This window comes from Ochotona princeps, chromosome 13 (assembly GCF_030435755.1).
Source record: "Ochotona princeps isolate mOchPri1 chromosome 13, mOchPri1.hap1, whole genome shotgun sequence".
Taxonomy (NCBI): domain Eukaryota; kingdom Metazoa; phylum Chordata; class Mammalia; order Lagomorpha; family Ochotonidae; genus Ochotona; species Ochotona princeps.
This window is the reverse complement of record NC_080844.1, coordinates 26,653,913-26,666,089: the sequence shown is the minus strand read 5'-3', so window position 1 is coordinate 26,666,089 and position 12,177 is coordinate 26,653,913. Positions and strand designations below refer to the sequence as shown.

The 12,177-nt window shown below is 44.1% G+C and overlaps 1 protein-coding gene across 1 annotated transcript in view; it reads left to right on the top strand.

The window, feature by feature from the left end:
* The first annotated feature begins 592 nt into the window (after positions 1-592).
* The window catches only part of RTKN2 (rhotekin 2), a 56,753-nt gene continuing 45,168 nt past the window's right edge, over positions 593-12,177 (top strand). The window contains exons 1-2 of the mRNA XM_058671380.1: positions 593-1,106; positions 8,238-8,434. Coding sequence (XP_058527363.1) covers positions 1,059-1,106; positions 8,238-8,434 — 245 coding nt within the window. The 5' untranslated portion in view covers positions 593-1,058. The remainder of the gene's footprint in view (positions 1,107-8,237; positions 8,435-12,177) is intronic.

The following is a 12,177-nucleotide window of genomic DNA, read 5'->3' as shown; positions in this document are numbered from 1 at the left end:
TCTGCTTCCTATCCAGCTCCCTGCTTGTGGCCTGGCAAAGCTTGCATCCACGTCGGAGACCCAGAGTAGGTTGTTGGCTCCTGGTTTCAGATCTGTTCAGCTCCAGTCATTGCAGTCAACTGAGAGTGTCTTTTTGTTCATATCTGTCTTTCCAACAAAAATAACCAATTCTTAAAAAAGAAAATCCACGTTGGGAAAGCCACAAGATGGAGTTAGGTATCAGGACAACAGACACCCAAAATAAATAAAACACACCCTTACTTCACTCTGCGGGTGGACACAAAAGCGCCCAAGGTCTTCCTGGGAGGTGAAGGTGGGCTGACCTGGTAGACTCCCTGAGAGGAAGAACGTCCTTGGATCATTTTGGGGGAAGGAACTCCACTTAAGAGTGGAAGGAAAGGGGTCCTTGGAGCGAAAGGACAGAGTTCTCGGGTGGACGACCCTGAAGAGATGCTGGAGGCAACAGGCCAAGGTTGGTGCCTCTTGAGCCTGACCAATAGGATTCCGGGCTGGGCGGGACCCTGGGCGACAAGGCGTTCCACTTTTGACAGAGATGTCACTCAGACCAGGAATCACACCTTGGGCTTCCCAGCGTTTTCGGAGCCGGGTCCAGGAACCGCGGCCTCGAGTCCGTGCGCCTCAGTCACGTCAGGAGACCGTGGACAGGTGGGCTCCGCAGGGCAAAGCCGTGACCCCGAAAACCATACTTTCAGCCCACGCTTTCCTCGAGGCCACGCCCGCTCCCGACCCAGGCCTGCCCACAACCCCACCTGGGATTTAAGTCCTCGCTCCACAGCCCGCAACCCAAAACTCGGGGTCTCCACAAACTTCCGGCAGCTGGCACCTCCGGACGCGGGAATTGCCCACTGCGCGTGCGCTCGCGCTCCCGGCGTCTCCACCCTCTCCCTCGCTCCCCTCCCCAGCCCTGCGCCCCTTCCCCCTGCAGCCGGCACTTGGTACGGCCGGGCGGTTGGCGTCCTCCGCGGCCGCGGCCAGGGGCGGGATTTTCAAATCTGCGGTTTGGAGGAGTGGAGCCGGCCCCGGCTCTGGTGCTGGAGATGGAGGAGCAGACACGAGTCGGTGTGGCGGGGCTCGGCGCCCCTCAGGTGAGTGAGGAAGGGGCCCAGCTGCGGGCTGAGGAGGGGGCCGTGGCTGCTTTGTTTCCTCGTCCGGGAAGACGGCGCTCGGCCACTCGAAATCAGCCGCGGCCACAAACAAGGAGAGGGACTAGGAGGCTGCATCGTGGGTCCCCGAAAGGCAGGGGCAACTGAACCCCAGGTTAGGGAGCAAGCCGAGGGCGGGAAAGGTGTGGAGCGCCGCGCAGCCAGCGTTTCGTGGCGCACCTGTCCGCAGCCTTCACCTCAGACACCCTTGTGTCTGCAAGCATCGGGAGATTCAGGAGTATGGATGCCCTGGGGACTTCCCAGAAGATATTCGGATTATCACTGGATTTAACGGAAAATTGGAAAGCTCGATTATTGGAGCGATATCTACACCCAGCAGAAGCGGTGGATAGCGGAGTGCGGAAGCGACTGCAACCTCTGAACTTTAGAAGACATAGGAGGTTTGATAGTGGGTTATTTTGCAAACACTTGAAAGGGAAAGGAGGGGCACTTTAAATAGTGTAGACGTTTGTAGTTCAGCTGATAAAATTGTGTTAGAAATCCTTCTACTGAATGTAGACCTACATTATGTCTTAGCAGCATCAGCTATTAGAATTTTATATTGCACTTCCCAATCTTAACCTTGGTTGGGGGGGGGGTTCTTAATAGAAACTTCTGATGTCTTTAAGCTGGATCTCCTTTAAGCCGGAACTTCTGCTTCAATCACGTGCTAATTTTAACTTTAATTTATATACAGCTTGCCAATTTTGCATGTCAAAACCGGCAGAGTATTTGCAGTTTGTTTTGGTTCAGCGTAATATTTTTGTTTAGCAGTCTGGAATTTCCATAGCAGATCCAAAATTGTTAAGAAATTTTCAATGATACTGTGAAAAATAAAGAATTAGGAATGATTATGTAAATTAACTCTACTATTATGATTTATGCCAGCATTTCTAAAAATTTCAAAGGTTTTGCTGTAAAGGCGTCTTCTATATCCTCTCTTACATACTTTGGCTAGCCTGACTGATGGTTAAAAAAAAAATTCTGAATCATTTGGGATTCTTGCCATCTGAGTAAGCCATCTGAGTTTCCTGAGCTCTGTGCTGCAGGAATGGTTTTTTTTCTTATATCTTTTTTTTCACATTTTTTTTTTATTAATTACATTGCATTATGTGACACAGTTTCATAGGTACTGGGATTCCCTCCCCCCATGGTGGGTTCCTCCACCTTGTTGCATTACCACAGTTCAAGTTCACATGAGATTCTTTCATTGCAAGCATATACCCAAGCATAGAGTCCAGCATCTTATTGTCCAGAGAAGTTCAATTGCTTCTTGGGGAGACCATCTCTGGTCTGAAGGTAGAGCCGGCACAGTATCATCCCGATCAATTAAAAGCCCCAACATAACATCAGCAACAATTTATAATGTTATGGAATCAATTGACATAGTATTGAGTAACCAACATGTTGAAAAAAAAAATGCAAGTTCTTTACCACATCCTGTGACTTTCATTGACATTTCAATTTTTGCTTATATACAACCGGGTTCTATACACCTTAAAATGGCTATAGATTGCTATTCAGCTGTCTCGTGTCTATTTTCATTATAGTATTTAGCATTTTATAGCATTGAAGCATAATTTTGCTGAACTTGGCTTTTTTTTGGGTAGTCTAGACTGGCTTATAACTCTAACAAGACATATGTCAACAGTTGAAGTACAGAACAGTTTTAGGAGGGGTGTGCAGAGAAATCTTCCGATACCCTAGTGAGGAGTAACTAATCTTTGTGTCCCACCTAGTAAGGTATAAGTGAATCCACGCCGACCGTTTCCTGTCTGATTCTAAGCTTTCCTTGTTCTCTATCTATTCTAGATTTTTGTTTGTTTGTTTGTTTTGAGGGGTTTCCAGAGCAATCCTGATGGTCATTGCAAGAGAGGGTGGGGACCCAAAGTTGGAACCAAGTGAGGACCAGAGAAAGCTCCTCTCCCTAGTCCGGAAGGAAGTTTACTGCTCTTCTGTTTCCTGTTCTTCTGTTTCCTGTTCTTCTGCTGGGGAGGGATGTTTAGGAATAGTACAAAGAGACAAGAGGGCAAAGTCGTGAAAACAATTTAACAGCCTGGGATGAAAATGTTAAATATGCATAAAGACTTGGTTTCTTAGAGATGAATTGGTCCAGTGCTTACCGATCCCTTAGGCACAGTGAAATCAAAATAGCTGAAATGTTGAATTACTGCTTTTGTTTGGGGGAAAATTGCTCAAATCTAGTGAGAGTCTTCAATCTCATAGGAATACTGAAGGTCGGGAAGGGAATTTTATAGTTGATTAGCACTGAATATTTGGGTTGTTTTCTTGGCTATGAAGGAAGCTACTCTCTAGTAGGGGTTCAAACAGAAGATTTTGGGGTGGTCACCCTCTAGACAAACATCTTGCTGAATTCTTAGGGTCCTCTGCAAACCCCTTACATCACATTATATTGAGGCAGGGGTCAGATTTGAGTTCAGTTCAGCTGTGCGTGGTGTGCAGTCTTTAGTAAGTTATCTGTCTCACCCATGTTCTGCTTTCCCCAGTTGTGGAATGGGTGTGGGGATTTGACAACCTCAATAGAGTATTTAGCACAGCACCTAGACTCAGGACACCCTGGAGAGGCTGCTCACTTCTTCTTTTAGTTTTAGTCTCATTCCTCTGAGCGGTGGAGGCAGTCACCTATCTTTTTATGTAAATGTTTGGGCTTCTGAAATCTTAATAAAAATTGAAAGCTAATATTTCTCCATTGCGGAGAAGTCAATATACATAGAGGTGTGAGAATTTAAGAATTGTTTCTGCAGTTCCACTCCCCCGAGTGGTTCACTGTTCGCATTCTCCAGAGCGGTTGTGTACATCAATAATTCTTGAAGTGCGTGAGGTTTTTTTCAGAGACATGACATCATAGGAGTCCTGGGGCTGCTTTTCTGTAGTCTTGTCTTCCTCCACCTGCATGTTGCTCTTCCTGCTAACGTAGCTGGTCTACATCCATGAGGTAAATGATAGCATGTCCTACCAACAGCCCATCTTCAAGGTTTTCTAACCAGTTCTTAGTAGCAACACCAAGACCACTGCATTGGTTAGGGTTCTCTAGAGATACAGAATTGATAAAGCTACACATACAAGGAGAGGAAGGAGAATCCATTAGGGAGGAGGCTGGCTTGCCTAGTTGTAGCAGCTGCGAAGCCCCGGGACAGATGGTCTGCAGGCCAGAGAGCCTGTGCTGATAGTGTAGCTTGGTCTAACCCAGCCGCCTAGGAAGCAGAGAAGCCCTGGGCAGGCTTCTCAGTTCAGTACTGAAAAGCCTGGCTGCCGGCAAGAGGGCGGAGGGTGCGCATTTCCCAGTTTGTTTGTTTGTTTTCCAGGCAGGTGGAAGTTTGTTTTCCAGGCAGGTGGAAGTCGCCTTCCCCTTTGGTCCCTCCAGATGCCTAGGCTGTCAGTGATGCCCACCCTGGTCAGGTCCCAGTCCTCCCTGATCCACTCAGATGCACACTCCGCATAGGCTGAGCCCTATTCTCCTCTCCAGCAGCCCTTAGTGTCCTTTGGTCACTGCACTCCATCAAGCCCTTTCTTTACTAGAGGTAACATTGCTCGAACAAAGTTTACTTCTGCATGTAAAGTGTAGCTGTTTACTAAAAGAAATTTTGTGGAGAATACACAACTGGCTAAAAGAAGAGTCTGTATCAAAAACCAAAAACTCCATGCGTTCAAAACCATGCGTGACACCAGTTCATTCTGCTTGTATCAGCTCTCACACACCAATTTAACTTGTCTTAACCCTGAGGTTAGCCTCTGCAAGGGAGGTAGCTGTAGTTTCATTGGGCAGGGCCAAGGCTCAATAGATGACTTCTGTAAAGGGCTAGGTAGTAAGTATTGTCAGCCTTGCAGGCCACAAACTAATTTGGATTACTCAGCTCTGCCGTTATGGGTTGAGAATACAAATGGATGTGGCAAGCACTCCAGTGTAACTTTAGTTCCAGAAACAGGTGCTTGCCGCTGCTCTCAAGAATAGGATTCTAAAGGTGTCATCTGCTTCCATAGGGAGCAGCAACTTCGTCTTCTACATAAGTTTTTCAGGAACTCTGACCGGAATGATGTGAAATCTGCAGTGCCCGGATAGAAGCCCTAGAAGTTGATTCCCCTGATGTGGCTGTGGCCACCTGCTGGCTGCTTATGGTTGTTGCAACTTTGAAAATGTTAGAATTTCAAACAGCCCAACAGTGGTTCTGGACATTAAATCATGAGAGAAACTTTAAACACACACACACACACACACACAACCTGGGGCTCTACCTTGGGGTAGGTTGTAGGTTTAGGTACCTTATTTTATTTGTAAAGATTTATTTATTTTTATTGGAATGTCAGACTTTAGAAAGAGAAGGAGAGAGAAAGAACTTCCACCCGCTGGTTCTCTCCCCAAGTGTCCACAATGGCTGGAGCTGAGCTGATCTGAAGTCAGGAGCTAGGCACTTCTTCTGCCTCTCCCATACAGGGTGCAGGGTCTCAAGGCTTTGTGCCATCCTGCCACAAGCAGGGAGCTGGATAGGAAGTGGAGCGGCTGGAACACGGACCAGCACCCATAGGGGATCCTTTATGCATGCAAGACGAGGACTTTAACTACTGTGTCAGGCGCTAGAAACTTTTATTTTTATAGGGACCATCCTCTACCTCAACTGATTCTGATGGCAGCTGCTTTTAAGGACCCCAGTACTGGTTTAAATGCTGCTTTATTAGAAAATACAATTGAATTTAGCGTCATCAGATGGTATCTGTATTTGAGTTGCAGGGTAAGGCTATTCATCCTAGCATCAAATTGTTTCCACCATATACCCTCCAACATTGATGTAAGATTCGCCGACCACCAGGGAAGGAACACATTGGCCGTGGCTAGAAAAAAATTTAGATGGCCTTTATTCCAGGGAACTTCGATCTCGGGCTTCCCTTCCCTGTGTAGCAGAAAGACAGACGTGAAGCAGGGAGCTACAGAGGAAGAAGAAAAGCTGGGAAGAAACGTGCAAGGGAGGTTTAACGCCCCCTTAACACAGAAGCTGAAGCAGGAGTTGCTTCCTCCCTACTTGTTGGGGAATATTGGTTTGTGTCCATCATTGGTGCTGTGGTGACCCCATTGCCTGGGGGGCGCGCCAGAAGTCTGTTCATCTGGGTGTAAGTCTGAGGTTAGAGCGACTGACCGGGCACAAAGCAAGCTCCACCCTCCTCTGGTCACTGTAAGAAGTATTAATTAAGTTGTCTGCCAGAGTTTCTGTGGACACACGGATCATAATGATAATTCTTATAATTAATTGCTAATTACATTAAAATAATTTATATGGGGATCTGCAAGTCATAAAAAAATGGAATGGAGTTGAAACTCAGTCATGTGTGGAAAAGGAAAACCGGCAAATGTCTATGTGTGTGTTGTACACAGATTTTTTTAAAAAGATTTATTTATTTTTATTGGAAAGTCAGATATACAGAGAGGAAGATCCGCCGTCTACTGATTCGCTTCCCAAGCAGCCACAATGGCCAGAGCTACACTGATCTGAAACCAGGAACCCAGAACCTCTCCCAGGTCTCCCATGCAGGTGCAGGGTCCCAAGGCTTTGGGCCATCCTTGACTGCTTTCCCAGGCCACAAGTAGGGAGCTGGATGGGAAGTGGGGTTGCTAGGACACAAACCAGTGCCTATATGGGAACCTGTTGTGTGCAAGGCAAGGACTTTAGTTGCTAGGCTACTGTGCTGGACCTTGTACTCTAGTTTTGAGTGGCAAAACTACACGAGAAGGTTTTTATGTGGTGATCATATGATGTAATTGCAGACAGTAGCTAAGTTGTTTTCCACTTGTGAATGCTTCAGTGGATTGGCTTGGATCATCTATGAATCATCATAAACTATTCACTCTCCCAGTAGTCACCTTATTTTTTGCAAAGGTAATCTTTTTAATATGTAGTAATTTTATGAGTAGAATCCCTTCTCATGTTGTAGTGATTTTTTTTTTAAAGAAAGAGTGACAGAGGGAGTAGGTGAGAGACGAAGATCTTCCATCTAGCTGTTCATTCCCCAGATGCCTGAAACATCTGGGATTGGGTTAAGCCAAAGCCAGGAAGTTGGACCACTCTGGTTTCCGATGTGGGATGGCAGGGGTACGAGCACTTGGGCCATGCTCCGTGGCCTTTCCAGGCGCATTAGCATGGGATTGGCTCTGAAACAGAGTAGGCCATACTCAAACAGACCGATGTGGGATGTTGACATCAATATCAGCAGCCTAACTCATCACATGCAGTGCTGGCCCCCAGCACAATTTTTTTCACTTATGCATTGATACAAGTGGAAGGTAAACTGCAGTGCTCTTTTTTTTTTTTTCTTAAACTGCATAAGCTGAAATATCCACTTTGCCGTCAAAAAGAATCGTAACAGAATCATCAGTGCATGTGCGTAGCAAAGAATATCTTATGATTTACAGTGTTCACCAAGTCTCAGAGTTAAATCAGAACTGTACATTCAGCTTGCAGAATTTTAATGCTACATGAAAGATGTATATAGAATCAGGCCAGTGCAGGTTCATTGTATGGGATAATAAAACTTTCAGAACTGAAATTATGTAGTAGTTTTGTAGTGACTGTGAAACATGAAGTCTGCCCAGAGCTGTGTTCTGCATTCCTGGTCCGTGTAGCTTGTTTTCTGTCATCTTCTAGGCACAGTGCTTTCATTCTGGCTTTTGAGGTCTCCTTGTTCTGCTTATCGTGACAAACAGCCAGTTACCTCCTCGCTGCTGGGCCCTGGTTCCTTCCTGTAGCCCTGTTCTTTTTCACAAAAAGTTTCCCTCAATCAGTTAATTGTCGATCACATCCTGCCATGCCATAATACAGTTTATATAATACTATCTATGGAACAGTCATCACACTGGTTACTGTATGTTTCTTTTTAAGTTTTTTTCTTCTTTTGTTTTTAAATTTAACAAGCAGACAGAGAGAGGGAGAATGAGAGGGAAAAAGAGGAAACTTAATATCTATCATGTTTCTCGTTTTCCACCTGTTAAGGGTAAAAAGAAGTGTAACCTTGGATTTTCACTACCTTTTGAAAATGTTTTTCTCATTTTTCTTTTTTTAATTTTAGGACTGCAGCATTCAAGAAAAGATAGACTTAGAGATCCGAATGCGAGAAGGAATACTGAAACTCCTTTCCCTGAGCACTCAGAAGGATCAGCTTTTACTCGCCGTTAAGAACCTCATGGTGTGCAATGCCCGGATATTGGCTTACACCTCAGAGCTGCAGAAACTGGAAGAGCAGAGTGCAAAAGGAACTGGAAGGTGGTTGGTAGCACAGTTTACCTCTAGCTTTTAGTGTACTTTAAAGCTTTACCAATAAATGATACTGCATTTTTTTTTAAATTCAAAGAATAAATATCAAATCGCCAAACTGTAAAGCACGCGCACACCGAGGCGTAGCTGACGTCGTAAGCGTTTTGATGGTAGAACTCAGAGGGAACCCGGCACCAGGCAGTGACTTCACTGGGTTCATTTGTTATGTCCCCTATGTGAAACAGAAAGCAGAAAACAGAAAACCTAGGGAAGATCTTAAGAAAGGATCACGACCAGCAGTCCAGTATAGGGAGATGTAGATTTGAACTCATTGAAGGACAACTGCTTGCTTAGAGATGTGTAATAAAATGGCCCTAGCTGAGAGTAATAGAATGTAGATGCTATGCTATGTTGAAATGAATGAGTAGCAAGGTACATAAAAATAAAGATACATGTCCTTATGGATGGAAAGGAACTTCAAATCTGCAAATATCCCGGCATGTGCTGAACAAAAATCCTGGAGAGGCAAGTGTTTTGCCTAAGGGTAGGGGACTGTCTAGTGACGGAAGCTAATGAGAGAGAGGTGTGCTCCATAACTTCTGGCCACGTGTTCTCTTTGTCACTACCAGCTACCCTTTCAGATTAGATGTGTGATTTGCAAGTGAAATTATATTCTGCCTGAAGAATTGACTGTATTTAGAGGCTAGTATTTGGTGTCATCTTCCTGATTATATATTCATTGTGGTTTAATAAGTCTTGACAACTCTAGCCCAAGTGAGAAATTTCTTCTCAGACATTAATAGCCCCTGGGCTGGTAACAGCGTACATGCTTCAAAATCTTGTTGTGGGGTTGAGGGGGGGAGAAAAATACAGATTAGAAAAAGATTTTATATGAATAAAATCTCGATGAGGTTGTGATGTCACAGAGCTCTTAATGCAGAGAAGTCAGGCTTAGCTGTGGGGCCATGAGATACCCTTTCATCTCTTTGAACTCATCTTTCTTTAATGCTTATTTTTATTTTTATTTGAAAGACATAGTTACATAGTGAGAAGGGGAGACAGAGAGCGCGTGCGAGCGAGCAAATGAGCTTCCATCTGCTGGTTCACTCCCCAAATGGCTGCAGTGGTTGGACCTAAGCCGATCTGGAGCCAGGAGCTTCTTCTGGGTTTCCCCTGTGTGTGCAGAGGCCAAGGGCCTGAGCCGTCCTCCACTGCTTTCCCAGGTCCTTAAGGAGGGATTTGAACTGGAAGTGGAGAAGCTGGGGCAGGAACTAGTGCCCACAAATGATGGCTGCCTTCAAAAGGCAAAAGCTCAGCCTATTACTCCACAGCTCCGGCCCCTCCCCGATCCTTTTTAAGGTTACTTTATCAAGCATGTTGTTTCAGGGATAAATTTGGGAAGTGCTGGTTTAAGGGAGTGTGGGACTAAGCATTCAATATTATTTTATCTGTCATAGTGTTTGGAATGATATTCTGGGACCATCTCCTCTGTATTTAATGTTCTTTAAGTAATTTTTTAGTGAATTATGAAATGGGCCATTTTCTCAATTTGTCAGTATGCTATTTTTGAAGTTACTGATTTATAGAAATGTTAAGTGAGTCTAATCCCTTGTAGATTATATAGCAAAGCTAGGGAAAAATACCTAGGACTGTTAACTGAAAATGTGTGATTTCAGTATTTTATTGATTATCTTTGGGAGATGAAAGTATTTTTGTTGCTCTACACACACACACACACACACACACACGTACCATTCATACGCAATCATTTATTCCATTAAGCATTGAATTATTTTTGGAACTTAAAAACATCTTGAATATTCTGAATAGATTCTTTTGTTTATAACTTCATTTTATTTGCATAGATATACACTGAGGTTATTGATAGCATGTAATGAGAAATAATTATACTTGCTTCCTTTATAAAATTTCCTTTATACATTTTATGACTAATTTTATTTGAGAGGCAGAAAGACAGAGACAGATTGAGTACATATCTGCTGGTTCACTCTCCAGGTACCTGTAACATCTGGGTTTGCGGCAGGCTGGACTCAATCCACGCCTCCTTCCTGGGTAGCGAGAACCCAAGTACATGCGTCATCACCAGTGCCTCCCAGGGTCTATGCTATCCAGAAGCTAGAATCAGGAATCACATACTAAACCCATGATATTATGGGACATGAGGGATTTAACTAGCATATTAATTGCCACACCAAATGTATACTGTGCTCACTTTCTTATGACTAAAAATGATTTGCAGATTAACGGGAGTTTTAACAGTAGTTTTTCAATTTCTTGTAAGAAGCTCATCTAAGTTACACCATTTGGTTGGTCAATCAGATCTTTATTGACTATCTGCTAGTTGCAGAATAGTTATTAAGTACTGTACTGGTCCGTGCTAACAGAATTTATCAGAACATGGGAATATATGTATACTTAGTGAATAATTTGCATTTAAAAGCTCAGGTGTCTTTCTCTCCTTGGTTGGTTAGCCTTTAAGGTAGAAAACTGCTGTATTTGTGTGTTCCTGTGGAATTAAAATGAATAGCGCCTTTTTTTGTCTTTTTTGTTTTTCTTTATTTTTGACAATCTTTACATAGTTAATTAGGGCAAAAGGTTCAAGGGCTACAAGAAAGTGGATAAGACTATTATTTCCACATTGTTTTTTTCCTGTATCTGGGGTAAAAGGGGAGATAAAGGGAGAAGCCCCACCCAGTCTCCCACCCATCCCAGGTCCCTGATGTGGGGCATGTTCTGAGGGTCTTGCTCAAGTGGTCTTGGTAGTTCAACAGTTATGAATTAATAGCACCTTTTTAAAAAGATTTTATTTGTTTTAATTGGAAAGTCAGATCTACAGAGAGGAGGGTCAGAGGAAAGATCTTCTGTCCACTGATTCACTCCCCAAGTGGCCACAATGGTTGGTGCTAAACCGATCTGAAGCCAGGAGACAGGAGCTTCTTTAATGAATAACATTTTAATGGGAAGAACATTAGCCTTCATTTTATGAATATTTATGATGTCAAAAAGTTAATAAATTTCAAATTTTAAAAAAGATTGATTTACTTGTTTAAGAAATGCAGAGAGAAGGCTCAACGCTTTAGCCTAGCGCTAAATTAGTCCTCACCTTGCACACACCCGGGATCTCATATGGGTGCTGGTTCTAATCCCAGCAGCCCTGCTCCCATCCAGCTCCCTGCTTGTGGCCTGGGAAAGCAGTCGAGGACGGCCCAAAGGCTTGGGACCCTGCACCTTCATGGGAGACCCGAAGAAGCTCCTGGCTTCACATTGGCTCAGCTCCGGCCGTTGCAGCCACTTGGGGAGTGAACCAGTGGACGGAAGATCTTTCTATCTCTATTTCTCCTCCTCTCTGTATATCTGACTTTCTAATTTAAAAAAAAAATTGCAGGGAGAGGATGAGCTCTTCCATATGCTAGTTGCTGTCCAAATGATTGTAAGACAGAAGTCTTGCAGAACTTCATTGAGCTCTTCCGCTTGGATAGGAGGGCTTGAGTACACTGGACCATCAGGGAGGGAAGGCGGATTGGAAGCTAAATAGCTAGATCTTAAACTGGTACTCATTTGGGCAGCTGCAAATATAGGCAGCAGCTTAACCCACTGTACTGCAATGCTGGCCTCAAGCTACTTTTTTTTTTTTTAAGGTTCATTTATTTTTATTGGAAAGTCAGATATACAGAGAAGGAGATACAGAGAGAAAGATCTTCTGTCTGTTAATTCACTCCCCAAGTGGCTGCAAC